This window comes from Leucoraja erinacea, chromosome 23, assembly GCF_028641065.1.
Source record: "Leucoraja erinacea ecotype New England chromosome 23, Leri_hhj_1, whole genome shotgun sequence".
Taxonomy (NCBI): Eukaryota; Metazoa; Chordata; class Chondrichthyes; order Rajiformes; family Rajidae; genus Leucoraja; species Leucoraja erinaceus.
The window spans coordinates 10,077,807-10,100,239 of record NC_073399.1 but is presented as its reverse complement, the minus strand read 5'-3'; the positions used below and the strand labels follow the sequence as shown (position 1 = coordinate 10,100,239).

At 43.1% G+C, this 22,433-nt stretch overlaps 1 protein-coding gene across 1 annotated transcript; it reads left to right on the top strand.

Moving 5' to 3' along the window:
* The first annotated feature begins 2,256 nt into the window (after window positions 1–2,256).
* chmp6b (charged multivesicular body protein 6b) lies at window positions 2,257–22,005 on the top strand. Its single transcript, XM_055653835.1, has 8 exons — window positions 2,257–2,381; window positions 15,021–15,130; window positions 15,995–16,082; window positions 17,135–17,221; window positions 17,376–17,441; window positions 17,549–17,629; window positions 19,056–19,119; window positions 20,105–22,005. Exons 1-8 carry the CDS (start codon window positions 2,319–2,321, stop codon window positions 20,155–20,157), a joined length of 612 nt encoding a protein of 203 aa, XP_055509810.1. The 5' UTR covers window positions 2,257–2,318; the 3' UTR covers window positions 20,158–22,005.
* The last annotated feature ends 428 nt before the right edge of the window (window positions 22,006–22,433 follow it).

The following is a 22,433-nucleotide window of genomic DNA, read 5'->3' as shown; positions in this document are numbered from 1 at the left end:
AGATGTGGCCAGTAGTGGATCCCGTTCGAGGTGACAAAAATGTTGTAGAATTATATGCTGTATGCGACCGTTACATACAGCATATGAAGGCATTTATTTTGTCTTTTTGCACGATTATTGTTTGTTTGTTTTTATGTGTGTGTATGTATGTATAATATACTAGACTGTGGGACCCGTTGGGTCCTATGTTCACACGGGAGGGCTGGTCCCTCGACGCAATATTCCACCTCTCCACCAATTCCAATATTGGTAGCCAGTGGGGTGGAGGGGGGGGGGGAGAGGGTCTCCAGAGGGCTAGTATGGACATTGTGGACCAAATGGATTCTTGGGTGGCAGCTCAGTCCCTCAAGCCTGATGTGCTGGCAGCTCACTCACGGCTGGTGGGCTGGCAGTTGACTCGCGGCTATTCCTTGAAATTCCATTTCAAGCAGAGTGCAAGGCCACCACATTCAAATCCATTTTCCTACGATTTCAAGCAGGGTGCAAGGCCACCAAATCCAAGTGCAGGTTCTTACCTCTTCAAGCATGGTGCAAGGCCACCAAATTCAAATGCATTTTAATACCATTTCATGCAGGGCGCAACGACACCACATTCAAATGCAGTTTCATACTATTTCATGCAGGGTGCAAGGCCACCACATTCAAATGCAGTTTCATACTATTTCAAGCAGGGTGAAACCACCATAAAAACCACCATAAAACCTCACAAAACTCCACACTCACAGTTCAGTAGACATTCAGTGTGTTCAGTTGATTCACAGCTCAGACAGAGTCATGACCTCTCCCTCCCCCATCATGCAGAGACTGAGCCACACCCACACTTTCGGGTTTTATAATCCCTCCCCCTCCCACCACAAAAGGTGTGGCCTTCATGGCGTGATTGACAGGAGAGAGATTCTCAACATTTTTTAAACACTATTAACACTTTTGTTTTTCATTGACGGGAAGAATCCTCTGCACCTGATGAGCAGAGGGGGACTGAGTAAGATGGCCAAAATTCACAGCCGTAAGTGGTAGGGTTTTATCCAAAATCAATATAGTGCAAACAGGAAGTTGTCAAATTTAGACAGACAACCATTTGCAGACAGTGCCATTTCACTTCAACCCAAACCCCCCAAACAACCATTTGCAGGCAGTGCCTTTTTACTTCAACCCAAACCCCCCAAACAACCATTTGCAGGCAGTGCCTTTTTACTTCAACCCAAACCCCCCAAACAACCATTTGCATGCAGTGCCTTTTTACTTCAAACCAACCATATTTTCATTTTCAAACCACATTAAGGGCACTCACAGTTGAGTAGACATGTGTTCAGTGTTATTCAGAGCTCAGAGAGACGTGACCCTCTGGCTTCCTCCATCTTGCAGAGACTGAGTGAGGCACACCACTTCCTGTTTTTTTAGTCGCTCCCCCTCCCTCCAGCAGGGGCAGCAGAGAGAATGACAAATTTAAAAAAAACATTAATATCACTCTGATTTTTCATCAATAGGAAAAATCCTCTGGTCCAGGAACGCAGAGGGGGGCTCTGAGCGCGGTGGCCAAAAATCACGGACGTAGGTGGCGGCGTTCTCTAGGAAATCACAGCACAGTGGTCGAAAAGCGGTCAAGATCAGACTTTTAGTAATATAGATAGAAGATATATATGAATGAAGGAACTGCACATACTGGTTTACTTCAAAGATAGACATAAAATGCTGGAGTAACTCCAGCATCTCTGGAGGGAAGGCATGGGTGACGGTTTGGGTCGAGACCCCTCGTCAGATATACATATATGTATAAACCATGCTATCTTCATATGTATATTTATATATATATATACACTCACGGTAAACTTTATTTTTAAAAACAACATTTGACACATTTTGTGTGATTGCAGTTCTTCCCAGCCTAGTCTTTAGTCTTATTTATTTTTAAAATAAAATGTAAACCACAGTTGCATAACTTGTTATTTGCATTAAAGTGCTGAATGAACTACATAGACTTGTGGGCTTTAAAATTAAAGTTTAGTGTGTGTCTGTTGTATGTTTGCATATTCTGTTGAGCTGTTGCAAGGAAGAATGTCTTTGTTCTATCTGGGACAGGTGAGGCACCCTTGGAGAGGTGGTTAGATTTCGAGCTACGGGAGCGCAGTACGCGTTGTCCCGAGCAGCGCGCCGTAGCGGAGGCCGGGCGTGGTTACCGGGGCGACGGTGCGGCCTGGTTCGAGCCTGAGCCTGAGCCTCTACCCCAGGCCGAGCAAGAGCCCGAACCCTTTCCCTCCGCAGCCCAGCGCTCCCCTCGGGGCGGGTATGTGGCCGGCCTCGGGCCTCAGGCAGCGCAAATGGGAAACTTGTTCGGCAGGAAGAAGCGGTCCCGAGTGACCGAGCAGGACAAGGCCGTGCTGGTAAGTGGGGAGGGGACTGGGGATCATGGAGACCCGGAGATGGGTCCCTTCTACCCGGCCAGCCGCTGTCTCTCTGTCTGTCTCCATAAGCGGCTGGATTTCCTCCCTCCCTCCCATCTCCCCTTCCCCCCTCCCATCTCTCCTTCCCCCCCTCCCTCCCATCTTTTCCTCCCTCTCTCCCATCTTTCCTTCCCCCCCCCCCCCCCACTCCCATCTTTTCTTCCCCCACCCCACACTCCCATCTTTTCTTCCCCCTCCCCCTCTCCTCTTCCTCTGTGAGAGCAGAGGACCCCGAAACCATTTTCACCAGCTCTGCAAATACTTTCCCCCAAGATTTGGTGCAGCAATTGAATGTGACTCCATTGATAGTGTATTTGAATTGCAGTCACCTAGCATAGAAATGGGAACCTGCAACTATGCTGACCATGAAACACACATCTACATCGTAACAAGAAGAAAAGTTGGATGAACTTGACCAGTGAAACATGCCCCTTGTGGAAAGAGAAACCAGCTGACGTTTCAGGTGAAAGGCTTGATCAGTACACTTGAAACATTAACTAGTTTCACTTTCCACAGAGGCTGCTTGACTGGGTGACTTTTTCCAGCATTTCAGTTTTTGTTTCAGATTTACAAGAATGATTCCAGGAATGAGTGGTTTAGCATATTATGAGCGTTTGACAGCACTGAGCCTCTACTCGCTGGAGTTTAGGAGGTTGAGGGGGAACCTTATTGAAACTTACACAATAATGAAAGGCATAGATGTGGATGTGGCATTTCCACTGGTGGGAAAGTCTAGGTCCGGACAGCATACTCATAATTAAAGGGCGCTCTTTTATAATGAAGGCGAGGAGGAACTTCTTTACTCTGAGGGTAGTTTATCTGTGGAACTCATTGCCACAGAGGCCGCCTGGATATTTTTACGGCAGAGATAGACATCTTCTTGATTAGTACAGGCGTCAAGATTTATAGGGAGAAGGCAGGAAAATGGGATTAGGAGGCAGAGATCAGCCACGATTGAATGGTGGAGTCGACTCGATGGACCGGATGGCCTAATTCTACTCCTATAACTTGTGAGATTCCAGCATTTGTAGTTTTTTTCCCCCATTTCATTTCTATTCACATTTCCAGCACTTGGTCCATAGCCACCTTTGTCATGGCAATTCAAGTGCTTGGCTAAACACTTCTTAAATCTTGCGAGAGTCCCTTGCCCCTGCCCTTCGCTCAGGCAGCGTGTTCCAGATTGCAACATCATGTGGCTGGATAAAAATCTAAATCGCATCCAAACCTACCATAAACCTATGCCCTTATGTTTTAGATGCCTTTGCTCTGGGGAAAGTTTTCTTCAAAATAAATATCAGATTCTAGAACCAAACCCTGAGAAACTCTACACATTTCCCCTGACCATAAAGCTACCTATCACTATTACTGTTTAGTGTGCTTGATGGGTGACTTTTTCCCCAGCATTTCAGTTTTTTTTCAGATTTACAAGGGATTCCGGGAAATGAGTGGTTTAGTTTATTATGAGCACTTGACAGCACTGAGCCTCTACTCGCTGGAGTTTTCAACTGTTTCCTTTGGAACCTTATTGAAACTTACACAATAATTCAAGGCATTAGATACAAGTGGATGTGGCATTTCCATGGTGGGAGACAGGGAACGGACAGCATACTGATTTAAAAAATTTTATAATGAAGGCGAGGAACTTCTTTACTCTGAGGGTAGTTTATCTGTGGAACTCATTGCCACAGAGGCCGTCTGGAACCCTTACGGCAGAGATAGACAAATGTCTTGATTATACAGGCGTCAAGATTATTTATTCACAAATCCAGGTTGGGATTAGGAGGAAGAGATCAGCCCAATTGAATGTTGGAGTCGACTCGACTATTCTTCTGGCCTAATTCTACTCCTATAACTGTGAACTTGTGAGGTCCAGCATTTGTTGTCGTTTTTTCCCCCCACCCTTTCTAAAACATTTCCAGCACTGGTCCATAGCCACCTTTGTCATGGCAATTCAAGTGCTTGGCTAAACACTTCTTAAATCTTTAGAAGATTGTGCGAGAGTCCCTTGCAGCCCCTGCCCTTCGCTCAGGCAGCGTGTTCCAGATTTGCAACATCATGTGGCTGGATAAAAATCTAAATCGCATCCAAACCTACCATAAACCTATGCCCTTATGTTTTAGATGCCTTTGCTCTGGGGAAAGTTTTCTTCAAAATAAATATCAGATTCTAGAACCAAACCCTGAGAACCAGGCAGCTTTCTCCCTGTGTTGCATAAAGCAGCTGTCACTATCACTTTGTTTAGTGTTACCTTATCAGCACTTCTGTCCCCAACAATCGCAATTACTTTTTCATTCTAAGGGCTCTAGCATCTTAATGAAAAACTGTCGATTTAATCAGCACTTTATCAGAACGTTTTTCGAATGTTTATATATGTTTGTTTCAAAACGCTAATTCCATTCATTTGTGAACCCTTCTGTTATTTAAAAAAAATATTTCAAGTTAGATACAAGTTGGCTTTAACATGTCCATGGCAACACAGGGAACTGCAGATGCTGATTTACAAAATAAAAATTGCTGGAGTAACTCTTCAGATCATGGAGCATCTCTGGAGGACATAGGCGACGTTTGGGTCCGGAACCCTTCTCCAGTCCAAATTGTCACCTATGCAGTAAATTTATTTATTCACAAATCCATGTTGTCGCTCATGATGAAATTCCATACTTGTCCAAGGGACTGTTCAATCAGTCTCTGACTATTCTTCTGAGAATTTCGCCCACTATCAAGGTTAAACTGAGTGGTCGGTGATTACTTGTCGTTTATCCCTGTACCCTTTTAAAACAAGGATGTAACCATTACAGTTTTCCTCTGGCACCAACTCTGAATTGATGGATCTTTAGAAGATTGTGGCCAGGACCTCTGCAGATTCTTCACTTACTCCCCTCAACGTCTTGGGATGCAATCATCTGGACCAACCGATTTAGCCACTTTACTTGCAATTTGCCCTTCTTGTCCTCTATTGATTTTTAGCCCATTGATACTAGTTTTTTTAAAAGACAAATAGTGCTGGAGTATCTCAGTGGACCAGGCAGCTTCTCTGGGGTTGCCTGTCCAGCTGAGGCACTTCATCACTTTGTCTTATCTTGTAAACCAGCATCAGCAGTTCCTTGTATCCACATAATCGCAATTACTACTTCCTAAGCTGCAATTCCAGTAGCATCTTTTTTGATTAAAAACTGATGTAAAGTACTCATTTATATACCCCTCTGCTCTCTGCTTTCATCCTTGTAGGTGTCTGATTAGCCATTGCTCTCCTCTTGCATTCCTTCTTTTCTAATGATTGTACAATATTTTTTATTTCCTTTTATGTTTTATCTTTTTTGATCTTCCCTCTGCTTCTGTTTCCTTTCTTGCACAATATTCAGAAGGGAAGTAATGGGCTTGAACTGCAGTTATGGGTATAATGTACATTGTATGGTGGTGAATTTTTGCATCTGAAGCTCTCATGTTATTATAATGAACAGATAATCTGTGATGTGTAGGAAGGAACTGCAGATGTTGGTTTAAACCGAAGATAGACACAAAAAGCTGTAGTAACTCAACGGGTCAGACACAATCTCTGGAGAAAAGGAATAGGTGACGTTACAGGTCGAAACCCTTCTTCGGTGGGAAGAGAAAGGAGAGATATAGACGGTGATAATGATAGAACAAATTAATAAAAGATATGCAAAAAATACCTATGATAAAGGAAACGGGCCATTGTTTGCTGTGAGCTAGGTGAAAATGAGTTACAGACAATAAGACGCAACAAGATGACTGAAGCTGGTACGACTTGGGTGTGAGAGGGATGGAGAGGGAGGGATGCAGGGGTTACTTGAAGAAATTAATTAAGAAACTTGAATGAAATTAATATTCATACTGAGTTGTAATCTTCCCAAGTGAAATATGAGATGCTGTTCCTCCAATTTGCGTTTGGCCTCACTCTGACAATGGAGGAGGTTCAGGACAGAAAGGTTAAATGTTGGAATGGGAAGGGGAATTAAAGTGTTTGGCAACCGAGAGATTAGATTGGTCCAGACAGACTGAGCAAAGGTGTTCAGTGAAACAATCGGCCAGTCGACGTTTGGTCTCGCCGATGTATGAGAGTCCACACCTTGTACAACGGATACAGTAGATGAGATTGGAGGAGGTGCAAGTGAACCTCTGCCTAACCTGAAAGGACTGTTGGGGGTCCCTGGACAGCTTAGAGGGAGGAGGTATAGGGACAGGCGTTGCATCTCCAGCGGTTGCAGGGGAAGTTAACTGGGGAGGGGGTGGTTTGGGTGGGAAGGAATGAGTTAAACCAGGGAGTTGCGGAGGGAACAGTCTCTGTGGAAAGGGGTGGAGATGGGAAGACGTGACTAGTGGTGGGATCCCGTTGCAGCAGTTTGTGATGTTGATTATAAATAAGATGATGTTTGGGATAAATATTGACCAGAGCACTAGGAAGAATGTTGCTGCGTTTGGCCTTTTGTTGTACAATCATTTGTCTCACGAGTATGTGTCTCAATTGATATTATAGACATTCAGAAAGATAATTATTTAATAATCACATCTTCTCTAACATACAAAGCATAATAGAAAAGGGGACACTGGAGCTAGAATAACTCAGCGGGTCAGTCAGTGTGTCTGGAGAGCATGGATGAGCGACTTTTCAGGTTGGGTCCTGACTTGAAACGTCACCAATCCAAGTTCCCCAGAGGTGCTGCCTGACCCACTGAGTTACTCCAGCACTTTGTGTCCTTTTGTGTAAGTCAGCATCTACAGTTGCTTGTTTCTACCTATAGGATAAATATAATTAGGAGTTGTGGTTCACCCTCTTGTGTCTCCACCACCAATCAGTGAGTTCATGGCTGATCTATACCTCGGCTCCATTTACCTGCACTAACCCCATATTCTTCTGAGTCCAGCGTCTAAAAATTATCTGGATCTTGAATATATTTAAACTGAGCCTCTACAAATTGTCTTGGGTAGTGAATTCCAAAGATTTCAAATCTCCACTGATCGTAGTTCTGAGCAGTTAGCCCCTTATTTTGACACTGGTTTAGTTTAGAGATACAGCGTGGAAACAGACCCTTTGACCCACTGAGGCCATGCCGACCAGCGATCACACATACACAAGTCCTATCACACTCGAGACAATTTAAGGAAGCCAATTAACCCACAAGCAATAATCCCTTGTGTGCGGGCAATGTCAGTGGAAAGTTTACATTTGGGTTTTTAAAACAATCCTAGAAGTAAGAGAAGCTGGGGTCAGTGGCCAAGGCTGCAAAGCTTAGTTAGGCTTAGTTATGAGACACAGTGCGGAAACAGGCCCTTCAGCCCACCGAGTCCGCGCCGACCAATGGCGAGGCCACCATCATAATCAAGGACCAGTCTCACCCCCACCATTCCCTCTTCTTTCCTCTCCCATCAGGCAAGACGAACAGAGATCCCCGTACACTAACACTATCCTGCAAACTAGGGACCATTTAAAGCTTTTATTGAAGCCAATTAACCTCCAAACCTGTATGTCTTTGTAGTGTGGGAGGAAACCGGAGCACCGAGGGAAATCCCACACGGTCACGGGGAAAAGGTACAAACTCCGTACAGACAGCAAACCCGTGTCTCTGGCGCTGTGAGGCAGCAACTCTACCGCTGCGTCACTGTGCTGCCCTAGATATCCCAGTCGGGGAAGACATCAACTCTGTCACACCCCTATGAATTTAGTGTATTCCAACGAGATCAACTCTCATTCTTCTAAACTTTGCAAAGCACTGGCTAGACTGCCTAATCTACCATTAATACAGTTATAATGAAACTAACCCCAGTCAACCACCATCTATTTTAACTACATGAAATCCTCCTGTGGTAAATGCCAACCTCCTGTTTCGTAATATCAAAATGAAAGCAGGAATACATATTCAGCCCCTCAATTTTAAGAAATTATTTTCTTCACACTGGTAACCAGTTATTTGCATTGAACTAGAACATGTTTGAAGTGATTCTTTGTTTAAAAAACATATCATTTTAAATAAGGAAAGAGAAGATTGGTTAACAGCAAAGATTGTAAGATTCAACCAAAATCCGTTAATAATTTGAGAAATGTATTCATTTTTAGAAAATGACAAATGTCAGCTTAATCCACTACTTACCTGCAGTTTGTGGAGCATAACATTTGATGGGGAAGTTTCCATTACTTAAAGGATTGAGGTACAACAAGTGTGATAAACATTTTATTGTTTTTGTTTTCATCAAAATGTATTTTGAGGACAACATGGTCCCTCTTTCCACTGTGTTGCTTGTGTTCAAGCATGTGAGCTGAATACACTCTTGTTTTTCTACTGAATTCCTTGGTACTTTATTTACTGTATGAGGGCAGAAAAATCTATGCCCATTATTTCTTAGAGTCACTGGGCACGGAAGCTGGCCCCTCCAGCCTAACTTCCCCTCGCCAACCAAGACTAGTCCCCCCCCCCCCCCCCACCCTGTATTTGGCCTATAGCCCTCTAAACCTTGGATAGACACAAAATGCTGGAGTAACTCAGCGGGACAGGCAGCATCTCTGGATAGAAGGAATGGGTGACATTTCGGGTCGAGACCCTTCTTCAGACCTCAAAACCTTACCTATCCATTTCTTAGTTTGTGTGTTAGTGTATTTGTAAAGGGAGGGAGGGGTTTGTTCCTCAGCCCACCCCTCCACGGTGTTGCTTTTGAATTTGGGAACTTGGTGGGGAAAGGGTTGGTATTCAATAACTTACTAAAATCCATTACTTCTGACTAGATACTTTCTGGCTGAGAATTCTGCAAAGCCCAAGCTCAATGCTTAAGCCAAAGGTTGTCTCACACACTTGAGATCAAATACAGCCATTACATTCAATCACAAAGCGGGAACGTTCATTAAAATAGATTAATTGACATGCTGGTCGACTGGGCTTTCCTTTTCATTATAACTGTCGTTCGTAGTTTGTCATTTGTCATTCGTCATTCAACAACTGATCAGGTCTTAAGCAGTGGTGGTTTCGATTTGTGTGCTTTCAGAAAGTGATCTGGTCTACTTGTTTGTTTTCTGATGGACATTTTGAGAGCAGCTGTGGTGTGCACGGAAACTGTTTCAGATCTGCAACAAGAAAAATTGCTGACTGGCTTTTGCAGGGTAGTCTGATCACCATGATCAAATGAATTTGCATTTGTCTTTTTTATTTATGGAGAAAGCAAGCTAAGACTTGAGAAATATGTGGGTTATTATAAATATGCTTTAGTTTACCGAGGTACAGTGAAAACCTTTTGTTGCGTGCTATCTGGTCAGTGGAAAGACTATATATGATTACAATCAAGCCTTCCCCAGTGTATAGATATGGGATAAAGGGAATAAAGTTTAGTCCAAGATAAAGTCCAGTATAGTCCGAGGGCCTCCAATGAGGTGGATGGTGGGTCAGAACTGCTCTTTAGTTGGTGATAGGATGGTTCAGTTGCCTGATAACAGCTGGGAAGGAACTATCTATCCCTGAATCTGGAGGTGTGTGTTTTCACTGCTCTTCTTGCCTGATGGGAGAGGAAAGAAGAGGGAATGGGGGGGGTGAGGTGAGACTGGTCCTTGATTATGAAGGTGGCCTTGCTGAGGCACCCTGAAGTGTAGATGGAGTCAATGGAAGGGAGGTTACACAAAAAAGCTGGAGAAACTCAGCGGGTGCAGGAGCATCTATGGAGCGAAGGAAATAGGCAACGTTTCGGGCCGAAACCCTTCTTCAATGGAAGGGAAGTTGGATTGCGTGATGGTCTGGGCTACGTCCACAACTCCGCAATTTATTGCTTTTTCTTTTGTCGAAGTAAAGCTAGTTTATTGGGTGAGACCTTTCTTTGGATTGAGATACTTTGGGTGATGTAATGTACAGAGTAGGAATGCTATTATAATCCCTATTATTTCTATATCACATTGGTGCCCCTTGCACTAAAGCGAGCATGAAACTGAACCTGAGAGAATACAGGTGATATCGATAATAACAGACACCACTCCCTCCACTATGGTCCGTTTACAGTAAACCCTCATTGTAACTGACCATAGAGGAGGAATTGGTGCCCCTTACTGCCGATGACTACAGATGGTGGTTAATAGCCCAAAGGGCACCAAGTGCTGGAGTAATTCAGAGGATCAGGATCTCTTGAGATCATGGAAAAGTGACATCGGGAACACTTCCTCAGACTGATTTAGTCGGCTGAGTTATTTCACCACTTTGTGTCGTTCTACTGTAACACTAGACGCCGATACTGCTCGTCTGCACCGGTGAGCCCTTCCTCACCGGTTCACATGGCTGTCGTTGTGGCTCACGTTGTAGCCTCCACAAGACGTGTTTTCTTCAGGCTGCTGTCCACGACAGCACACACTCAGTCACCTGCTGTCGCTACCAAAGTGGAGAATGTTGGCGACTCCGTGGGAGAAGTAGGAGGAAGAGGGGGGGGGTGAAGGACCGTGTTGGGGGGGGTAATAAGCCGACTGGACAGTGATGGGATGAAGAAACAACAGCAGGCGTGGGAGCTCGCTGGTGCACCTTGCAAGTCAGGAGTGGGGTCGGAAGCCAGGGCTCTAAATGACCAATAGACGGTGGGAGACGGGAATGGGTCGGCAGGTCATTCCATTCATATTCCGATTGCATTTTATATTTAATTTTTTTAAACATTTCTGGCACTCCATGGTGCTTTAGAGATAAGGGAGGGATGCCAAGGTGTATGGTCGTTTCATTATCACGTGACCTCAGTTGGTCAATAAAAACAGATAATCCAGAAAGGCTCTGGAACCGAGGGTGCTGGAAAATCGGTGTTCAATCTGTATGTAACATTATCACATTGTTTTTGCGTTCCTCAGATAAATGTGTAAATGTGGGGGGCGGGGGGGGGGGGGGGTGGGGGGGGGGGGGGAAACTATTTAAATCTTTTGTCCGGGAGACCCGACTTTTTCCCTGTCGGGTCTCGGCTGTCGTTGGGGCCTAGCACCGTGGAGCAGCCTCCAACCTGAACGACCCGGGGGCTCCAGTCCCGGAGACTGCGGATCTGCGGACTCACCATCGTCGGGGGTGGCCGGCCTCGGAGCGTGGGGAGCGGTGGTGACTCGCTGCTGCGGCTCGACTCCTGGGGCTCGGAGGCTCCAGCAACGCAGCCGCAGGTCCGGTGGACTGTGACATCGGGAGCTCGCGGGTCCGGGTGGAGAGAGAGACCGCTTCCCGGAGCTCCCGCAACGCGACTTCTCCAGCCCGTGTCGCGGGGTTGGAACGACCCGGAGCGGGGACGTACGTCGCCCGGCGCGGCTTCATGGCCGTGGGACATTCCAGCGCCCGCCGGGGCCTCCAACATTGTGACTTTCAGACCGGGAGCGGGGCCGTAAATCGCCCCGCGCGGCCTAAAATGGCCGTGGGACTCATCATCGCCCGCCTGGGGCTTGGACATCGGGAGAGACACGGAGAACAGGGGAGAGAAAAGACTTGCCTTCCATCACAGTGGCTTCACTGTGATGGATGTTTGTGTGAATTTAATTATGTGTATGTCTGTAAGACAGTGTCTTTGTTTGTATGGCTGTGGAAACAACATTTCGTTTGAGTCTCACTGGGGCTCAAATGATAATAAATTTGTATTGTATTGTAACGAGATCCAATTTAGATTGTATGTTTATTTTCTCACCACTGGGGGGTGCCATTGTCTTTGCTATCAGTACATAGCATCCGCGGCTTTGAGGTGGTTGGCATTTCCGGACTTGTTTTCTTAATAACCAAGCATGACATTTAACTCTTTATTTTTTTTAATTAATCTGTCCCCATCAACAAATGGAATGTTATAATAAGAAAAAGATAAATCTCAAGAGGAAAAGCCTGAATATTTGACTGTCAAACTGACCGCACATGTGAAATGTCCAAGACCTTACCTTGTTACATTTTAATTTTTTTCTCTCGTGGGGGCTGTAGGATTATCTATTCTAATTGGTTTCGAACTAGTTGATGAATAGGAAAAAAAAATGGATTTTATTCAATTTCAGACTTTTATTTGTGCAATATGAGCTAAAGATTATGGGATCAGGTGTCTTCCAAAGACGTGAACACAGCTGCTAGACCGAGTCAATGCGGTACTGAATTTGTGGAGATATCACATGCCGGAAGAGCATTAAATGCAGGTCCTGTTTACCTACTTATCACAATCAGTTTTATTCGTCACTTGCATATAAAGTGCAAGTGAAATGAATTTGCCAGCAGCGGTACAATGAAAAAGAACACACAAAAACACAATAAAAATTTAATTTAACACAAACAAGCAATCATCACCGTGGTAGAAGGCACAAAATTTGGCCAGTCCTCCTCCATTTTCCACCGTGGTCAGGACCTCAACCCTCCGCAGCCGCTGCTGTGGGCGTCCAGATGTGTAGACAAGGTAAAAAGTCCAGGTAAGTCCTGAATAGGTGCTTCCCTACTGGAGACCGCGGCTTCAGGTTGGTGTAGGCCGCAGGCTGGCGGTCGAAGATTTAACGTTCCCGCCGCACTGCAGCCAGAAGCACCGTAGACTGCAGGGCTGGCGGTGGGAGCTCCTCTCCAGTGGTCCCCGGCGAGGGACCCCACTGTTGGTAAGTCCCCGCCGCGCCCGCAGTAGAAGTTGGCCGCGGGCCGGCGGTCGGAGCTTCTTCTCCTCCAGGGTCCCCAACGGGGGATCCCAGGCCCAGGACGCCGCGCCAGCTGGATCTCCGCAGACCGCGGCTTCAGACCAGCGAACGGAGCGCTCCCCTCCGGCGACCCCGGTGTGGGCTCGCCCGCTCTGCGACGAGAGTCCACGCTGCGCCCACTGCTGAAGCCCCGGTGCCGTCTCCGGGAAAGGCCACACCGATCCTTGCTGTTAGGCCACGGGGGAGGCAACATGGAAAAAGTCGCCTCCCCGTGGAGGAGGCGACCAAAACGGTTTCCCCCTTACCCCCCCCACACCACCCCCCACACAAGACACACAGAGAAACATTAAAAACATACATTTAAACACACTCAAAAAACAAAAAAAGTAGAAAAAAACTGACACGCTGCTGGCAGGGCTGCCGGCTTGCAGCACCCCCACCGACCAGCTATCTGGACTTAAAAGGTGTTGTAGAGGACAAGTTGAACCTAACTGGCCATTTATCACTTTGGTGTTTGTGGGAGTTGTGGCTACTGTTCCATGTAGTTTAGTGTTTGCCCTGTAATCATACTCCAAAACCTATAAAGTATGTTGTAAAGATATAAAAGGGTCTGTATATATACAGCTCCTGTAATGTTTTCTCTCAAGGAGCAAGCGATGATTCATTTTGCCTGGAATTTATGTTTAAATTGGCAACATAATTGATTCTTACAAAGTAATAAGTTGGGAGTAAAAGACTGGCAGAATCTGAGGGCATTAAACTTGTTACGTGGGTAGATGTTTTCTTGCTGACTTTTGTTTTGAATTGTTTCATTTCCAACATTTAACTTGGCTATCTTGTCTCTTAAACTTTCTTTCAACTTAATTCCTTTATCCATTTATAATTTCTGAGTTTTGTGTTATTCTAACTTCCCAGCACATTTTCCTTTCTAAGACTGACTTAAGAGTTCCCACCATCAATCCATAAACGGCCATGTTTGATTGCTGCATTACGTTGTGCATCTCTGTGATCATTTATTCTCTTATATCATGTTCCAATCTCGAGTTTGTTCAGTTCTCGTTTTTAGCTTGATTGCAATCTCCCACAATCAAAATCGAGACATAATTTGATTGTAAGAATAATGCACTATAGCATTTGATTAACCTTGACTAGCTTTCCATTTTTGCTCCATTGTTTCTTGTATAATCCAACTGCATAGTGCTGCAAATGTTTTACTCCATCCTTGCCGTTACACAGAATATAATTTCAGCCTCGAAACAATAGAGTGTCCCGGATTAACCCCACCTGCCTTTATCCTTGGTTGGCCAGATGTCAGCGTCTATATATAGAAACAAGGAATTGCAAATGCTGGTTTACACAAAAGGACACAAAGTGCTGGAGTAATTCAGTGGGTCACAGACTTTTCTGGAGAACATTGATAGGTGATGTTTCAGGTCAGGACCCTTCCTCAGACTGATGTAGGGTTCCGACCCGAAACATCACCCATCCATGTTCTTCAGAGATGTTGCCTGACCCGCTGAGTTCCTCCAGCACTTTGTGTCCTTTTGTGTCAGCTTCAACATGCTTGATAGCAGACTCTACATTTGTGATACTCTTGAATGACTACTACTACTATAATATTTGGGTGCTATGTAACATTGTGGCTTGGATCAGTAAGATTTTTCTCCAACGATATGAGTAAGATCAAAGTTAACCATTGAATTGTTTTTGAGCACCGTGTCCTATTTGACTAGCAGCATAGCAGACTAGCATCAGTGGGTGTTTTTCACAATGGCAGAATTTAGATGGCCTCCTTCCTCGATGTTCAACCAGTTCCATATAAAAGAAGTCTACTGAGTAGCACCCCTACCTTCTCCCAATAACCCCACGGTTATAACTGAGGGATCCTCGAAATCAAATAAACCAAATGGCATACTGGGACTTTTTGAATTAGTTGGTGAAAAATTGTTTTAATAATTTTTTTTGTTAATTCTTTGTTTTTCTAGCAATTAAAGCAACAACGAGACAAACTGAAGCAGTACCAGAAAAGGATTGGTATCCAACTGGAAAAGGAGCGGGAGTTCGCCCGACAGTTGCTGCGTGGGGGCAAGAAAGAGTGAGTACTGCAAGATTTGAAGAAGATTAATTATTAACATTTAGCAATTAAAAGGGTAGATTTTCACAGGACCTAATATCACCCCTGTGGCTGCCGCACCAGTCATAATTGTTACAGGAAAGTGCTTTGATACTTGGACTTCAAATCCTCACTCTTTCTTCCTTTTAAATTTAGACTTTAGTGAGAGAGCGTGGAAACAGGCCCTTGAGCCCACCAGGTCCTCGTCGGCCATCGATCACTCGTTCACACTAGTTATATGTTATCCCGCTTTCCCAACCACTCCTTACAGACTAGGGGCAATTTACAGAGGGCCAATTAATCTACAAGCCCGCACGTCTTTGGGATGTGGGAGGAAACCGGAGCACCCGGAGGAAACCCAGGCAGTCACAGGTAGAAGGTACAAACTCCACACAGATGGCCCCCGATGTCAGGATCAAACCTGAGTCTCTGGTGCTGTGAGACAGCAGTTCTACCAGCTGCACCTCTGTGTTGCAGGCCAGCTTAGTCAGTATTGCTGCTACCAAACAACCTGCGATGAATTTTGTTCGCCCCAGCTCCTCTCTCCTGTCATAGCATGCATTTTATGCCTGCTTCTTCCGGGAAATGGCCGCTTTCAGTTGTAATTCTGATTTCACTCTCAAGAGGTTACATTGAGGTTAGAGCTATAAAGATTTGCTTGAGGAATTTTCATTCGAGATTAGTTCATAATTCAGATGTTCCAATAAATGTAAAGGTTTCTAGAACGCCGTGCTGGGAGGGATCATGACAAACTTACTTTAGGTTACACATTTAGGGTCAATACGGCTAAGCTGGCATAATTATGGAGCTGATTGCTGCCCATGAAATATCTTTTTTGTTTCTCAGGAAAGCCAAGCTCCTGCTCAAGAAAAAAAGATATCAGGAGCAACTTCTTGATAAAACTGAAGTTCAGATTAGCAATCTTGAACAAATGGTAAGGAATTTCTTGGTTCTATTAATGTGGGCAATAAATGCATCAGATCATGAAAGTAAAAATAACCTGTTCATGTGCTTGCTATTTAAGTATGGTAGGTTTTAAGTGGAGGTATCTTCTATAAAATGAGTACATTCCTATTCCTAATTAGCATTGGGGATAATACAAAACTATCAATATAAGATTGGTGCTGCGTCCACGATTGTTATTTATATTCAACATTAGGATGAAAATCTAGGAGGCACGGTTAGTGTATCTTTCTCCATAGTAAAGACAGACAAGAAATATTCATTCAACATCTCGCCTATCCCTGTGGTTCCAAACATAAAGATTTTTAAGGAGCAGTATTCCCTTTTGCCCTGAATATAGTTTAGTAATACAGTGCGGAAACAAGCCCTTTGGCCCACTGAGTCCACACTGACCAGTGATCACCACATATTAAAGGGCCTGCCCCACTTGCTGATTTTTCCGGCGACTGCCGGTGACATGCCAGCGTCGCCAAAAGGTTTTGAACATTTCAAGATCCAGCGGCGACAAAAAAAATGTTGCGACACTTGAAAAAACACCGTGCGTCAACACGTCATCCCGCCGCGTCACTCCACGAATTTTTCGGTGACCTGATACGTCAGTCAATAATGCCGGCAGTCGCTGAAAAAAAACGGCAAGTGGGACAGGCCCTTAACACTATCCTACCCACACTAGGGTCAATTTACAATTATACCAAGCTAATTAACGCACAAACTTGTACGTCTTTGGAGTGTGGGAGGAAACCGAAGATAACGAGAAAATCTGCGTGGTCAAGGGGCGAACGTACAAACTCCGTACAGACAGCGCCCGTAGTTGGGATCAAGCCCGGGTCTCCAGCACTGCAAGTGCTGTGCAACAACTTAACCGCTGCGCCACCGTACCTCCCTATGTTTGAGAATCTCTAATATATTTGTAGAATTTGGTGGTGAACATATTCCCTGCACCTTCCGATACTTGGACAGCTGTGATTAATTAAACCAGGCCTACTTTTAATATGAAACTATTGCAATTTTCCTGTTTTAAAGGTTCAAAACATTGAATTTGCTCAAATCGAACTGAAAGTTATAGAAGGTCTGAAAATTGGAAATGATTGTCTTAATAAAATGCACGAGGTACGTATGTTCATGTTATTGTTTGAATTGGTGAAGCCAACTTAGTTTTAGATTTCTTGGAGGTACTAAAAATAATTGCATTTTTTGGATAGGAATAATGTATAAATTCCAAAACAGGCTCCAACTGCAACTATTGAATCTGTTCCTTTCTCAGGTTATGTCTCTTGAAGAAGTAGAACGAATAATGGATGAGACCCAGGAAGCTATCGAATACCAGCGGGTGAGAAACATGCTGCCAGATCTTTACTAATGCTAGAATATCTAGAATTGGAACAAATTTAAGGTTATCAAATGTGTTCTGAGCAACATGGCTTGTTCTTCTTTCAGCAAATTGATGACATATTAGCGGGTGGTTTCTCACAAGATGACGAGGATGCGATTCTGGCGGAGTTAGATGCCATAACTCAGGTGAGGAAAATACATTTGTTCAATTTGTTCAGTGGTTATCACATGAAGGTTGCCATTCTTTCACCACAAAGCTTATTTTGCTCTTATTTTCACTACATTGAATCACTGTGTTGATTGGATTGGGACTTGGTTATTGAATAGAATGCAAAGCTGGGAATAAGGACTTTTCTTGGGTTGGCAAGTTATGATGAGGGGTGGGGTATTGCAGGAATTGATGCTTGGGCTCCTGCTATTTGCAAACTACACCAACGGTTTGGCTGACTGGACCAAATGTCACATCTCCAATTTAGTTTTTGATTTTAAACTGCTGAATTGGGAGTTTGGAAGAGGATTTAAAGATACTTGAGGGATATGGATATGTTGAGTGAGTGGGTGCCCTCACACTTTTCCAAATTATATTCCATCTGTTGTATAATTTAACAGATGGAATGTAATGTGAAAAAAATGTGAAATTCATCAAAATTAAACAGAAAAGTTGTGTATTTTATAAAGGCTAGATTTGATAGTGTGGAGTCATACAGCACGGAAACAGGCCCTTTGGCCCAACTCATCCATGGCGACGAAGATGCCCCATCTAAACTAAGGTTTAGAAGGATATGGCCCAAATGCAGACAAATGAGACTAGAAAAGTTGTGGCAACATGCACGTTAGATGTTCAAATGGATTTCGGGAATGCTTATCCGCAGGTGACTGAAAACTTTGATGTAGGTGTAACACATGATCAGGGGGCAAATGGTATAGAAACATAGAAACATAGAAATTAGGTGCAGGAGTAGGCCATTCGGCCCTTCGAGCCTGCACCGCCATTCAATATGATCATGGCTGATCATAAAGGATCATAAGGTATGTTTACCTTTATGAGAGGATTTGGATACCAAAGTAAGGTCAGCAATTGTTTGGTGCCTTGGTGAGACCATACGTGGAGCTTTGCCCACAGTTTTGTTCTCCGTGCCTCAGAAAAAATGTGCTTGCCACAGAGGAAAAGATTTAGTAGACCGATTCAGGGATGGTGGTTTGAAAATGAGGAGACATTGAGTGTACTGGGTGTGAAATCTCAAGAGTTTAGAAGAATGGGAAAACGTGTAAAATTCTTACTTGGCTCAATAAACAAGATGCAGGAAGAATGATTCCCCTGGCTCAATAGACTAGAACCAAGGGTCATAGAGTTAAGGGTAGACTGTTCAGAGCTGAGGTGAGAAAGTTCTCAGAGGATGGGAATTCTTTGAACTTCTCAACCCCAGAATTCCAACATTGAAATCATTAAAAACTATGATCAATAGATTTCTGGATATTAAGGGAATCAATGGTTATCGAGATAGTGTAGAAAGGTGATGCTGAGGTAAAAGGATCACCCATGAACTCAATGAATGGCAGAACAGCCTCTTCCCATTCCAATTTCTTCTGACCTGTTGCTTTACCTTTTCAGGAAGAAGTTGAACTTCCAGAGGTTCCTGCAGAACCACTACCAAATATTCCTGCACGTGAAAAAGGTACCCGTGAGATGTCTAACCTACAAACTAAATTCTGTTCATAAAAGTCTTCCACTTTTTGACATTTAGAAACCTTTATTGTTCTGTTTGGATGTTTTAAACAATACGGTTTGATCTTTGTTTTAAGTATATATAATGAAAGTTACAGCAGCAGCAAACGTATTCATTTGTGTGTAGTTTTCTAATAGAAAGCTGATGTAACTCTGATTTATGTCTTGAATCCCTTTTACAATTATGGTGGTCCTAGTTGCAGTTCGGGAACTATCTGATTTTGTTTTCCTATTGTAATCTGCTGTAACTATTTGAACAGTCTAATATATCGAGGTATTAGCATAGTGCGATATTTATGTACAACTGGTTCAACATCTTCAGGCTAGATGTAGATAATGTCAAACTCGTGAACCATTGTTGCTGTCAGAAATGTATTGCTTGTCATCACTCGGGACAATTTAAAATTTTACCAAAACTAATTAATCTACAAACTTATACACCTTTGGAGTGTGGGAGGAAACCGGAGCACCTGGAGAAACCCCACACGAGAACGTACAAACTCCATAAAGACAGCACCCGATGTCAGGATCTAACCCAGGTCTCTGGCCCTGCAAGGCACCTTGAAGATTGACATAATCATTGAAGCTTGCTTAATATTTGTAAATCCCACATGTAAATATGGCTTGGTATATTATTACATTTGTGTAATTCTACCAAGAAATATTTGAACACTGGTTTTTAATTAACTACATTTCTGGAAGAGGAGTTGGAGGTGATACTGGAAGTATTGATGCAGGATGGAATGTTTGCGAGATTGAAACATGGTCCATTGGGATAGAGTAGTGAAGAACTGTTACCTGGTCTTGCACACGGAGCAGATGATATTTGTCCTAGAATTTAAAGTTGAGATTCAGTACATGGACAATTTTTAAAAATTGTGTTCTTTCATAAATCTTTCTGTTGAGGATTTAACACTTTATTTTTTTCTTAACAGACAGAGAACCAGTTAAAAACCTGCAGAAGCCAGCGATGGTGGCAGCATCGTAACTGAAGTTTGTACACTTCATTGACGTATGTCTTCAGTGTGTGCTCTGGAGTTGAACATGGAGTTGGTTCACGATCCCTGTCGGAGGGATGGAAAGTTCAGACTCGACACACTTATCCGAAAGAACTTTTTTTAAATTCTTGTGCAATTATTTACCTTTTAAAAATGCTGACATACTTTCACATTTGTATTTTTTAAAAGAATCCAAACATGAGCAGTGCTTCAGAATCTAAAGAATCAAAATCCATAATCTGCATCCCTAAATGGGAACTTTTGTCACCCAAAGGTGACGTGTAATTTTTTTTTTTTTTTTGTCTCTGCTCAGGCCTAATATTTGGTTTGATTAAATCTGCACTGGTGTACTAATGTAGCAGATAAGTAATGTGACTAACATCTATCTATAAAGCATTATTTTTTCTGAATATATTTCAATTTCTGCAGTCGTGGAGGATGAAATCAAGCCCTCGAGACGACTCCAGTCTGTAAAGTTGCTGGAGAGGGTGCGGATTTGGCATTGACAATATGATCACCGTAAGCATTGTCCTTTTAACATTCTCTGACATGAAGCACTTCTTAAGTTATATTTAAGATGATTTGTACTGCAGATCTTATGGGACATGAGCAGTATTGCAAATTGTTATCTTCCCTGGAATAATTATAGAAGGGCCTCGCCTGAACTCCCTGGGGCATTATAATACAATACTTTGGGCTGTGTATAAATGTAGATTTCTAAATGGAAGGAATTGAAATATCAGTTACAAAATTCAATCACGTTTTCAAATGGTTGCCATATAGATATCTATTTCACTAAGAATTGATCACATGTGTACTCCGTAGTTCATATTTTGCAATTAAACATTCTTTACATTTTTAAATAATATCGCTCAGTAGTGCAGAATTTGGAAGGATTGATATTTATTGAAAAAACATAAGATTTTCTTATTTTTGAGTCGCTAGCCAAGCTGTCAATATTCTGTTGGATAATCATGTTTAAAAACTAGACATTTCATTTTAACTTGATTTCCGAAGGCACCAAAGGGAATAGTTTTGTATCGCATGGTTAGACTGTTTCTTGACTTCTACTTCCTGCGTTGATCTGTATTCGGACACATTGTTCTCAGTTCAGTCTTTTCACTTGGAGGATCTAATTCAAAAATCTACCTCCTGAAACAATGTCATTCGATTTTGCCCGTCTAAGTGTTCAAGTTCCCTTTGTGCACAATGGCTTTACGCCTGCCGTCAAATAAACCTTAGAAGATAGGTAAAATGATAATTGGATGAATGGAACGTCCCAGATGAAACTGCACCAGAGATGGGTGAGAGGTACACGATAATAAAGTGAAGTGGGGTGGAGAACATGTGACAAGCTCTCCACATGGAAAGCAACTAGAGGTGATCATGGTCTAAGGAACAAGGTGTGTGCCTCTCAGTAATGAGTGTAATGAAAGGTGATTATTACAATGAGACGCAAATGACAAAATTAATTCTATATTTTTTTACTTGTCTGTTGTGGATGAGGTAAGCTTGCTTTCATATCTAAAATCTTTATACAAATTTTGAATATCATAATTTGATTGACAAATATTGCAGCACACACCGTACAAACTGGGCATGCATTCACTCGTGTACTTATTTAACCTGGTGTTTGAGTTGTGCAGCTGAATATCGCAGAACAAAATGTCAATTTCTATCAAGGTTGATTTTAACACCTCTAGCAAATGCATAATTTGGGTGTGATGACTTTTTTTCTACCATGCTTTAAAATGTTCAGATGCAAACCCCTTTGACCTCTGTAATTTCTACAAATTGTCTTTGACATTGCAAAATAGAATAAAAGCAATTTAACCATGGACTGGTTTTATTACAATGAAATAAGTTTTCCCAATTAAAACATTGTTTTTGCAGAGCACATTTAGTTTGATGACAAAATTGTTCAAAGCAACATTACCGGTGTTCTTATTTATATTTTCAGAGAAGGACGAGGAAATGGCTGTAAAAGTTAAAATAGGGGAAGATTCAATTTCTTGATATACGTTAGCTGTGCTGTCAGTTGCCTAGTTCTTTATTTTCATGACTAACCATGACTCAGTCTCTGGCAGTGTGCTGTGTGTGTGTGTGTGTATAAATGTGGGATGTATGTTTGAAAAATGCTGAGGATCAGAAGGGTTGATCATCTAATCTGTTCCATAGCATTATTTCAACTGAGACTTAATAACTGTTGATGAATCATGAGAAAGGTCAGGCTTGTGAGGTTCATTTGGCTCATCATCGGTGCCTT

Excerpts from the sequence above, each read along its gene's own strand:
- chmp6b (XM_055653835.1), top strand. The coding sequence starts at position 2,319 with ATGGGAAACTTGTTCGGCAGGAAGAAGCGGTCCCGAGTGACCGAGCAG. Across the intron at positions 2,382-15,020 it reads AGCAGGACAAGGCCGTGCTG|CAATTAAAGCAACAACGAGA; the intron begins GTAAGTGGGGAG and ends TTGTTTTTCTAG. Across the intron at positions 17,442-17,548 it reads AAGCTATCGAATACCAGCGG|CAAATTGATGACATATTAGC; the intron begins GTGAGAAACATG and ends TTCTTCTTTCAG.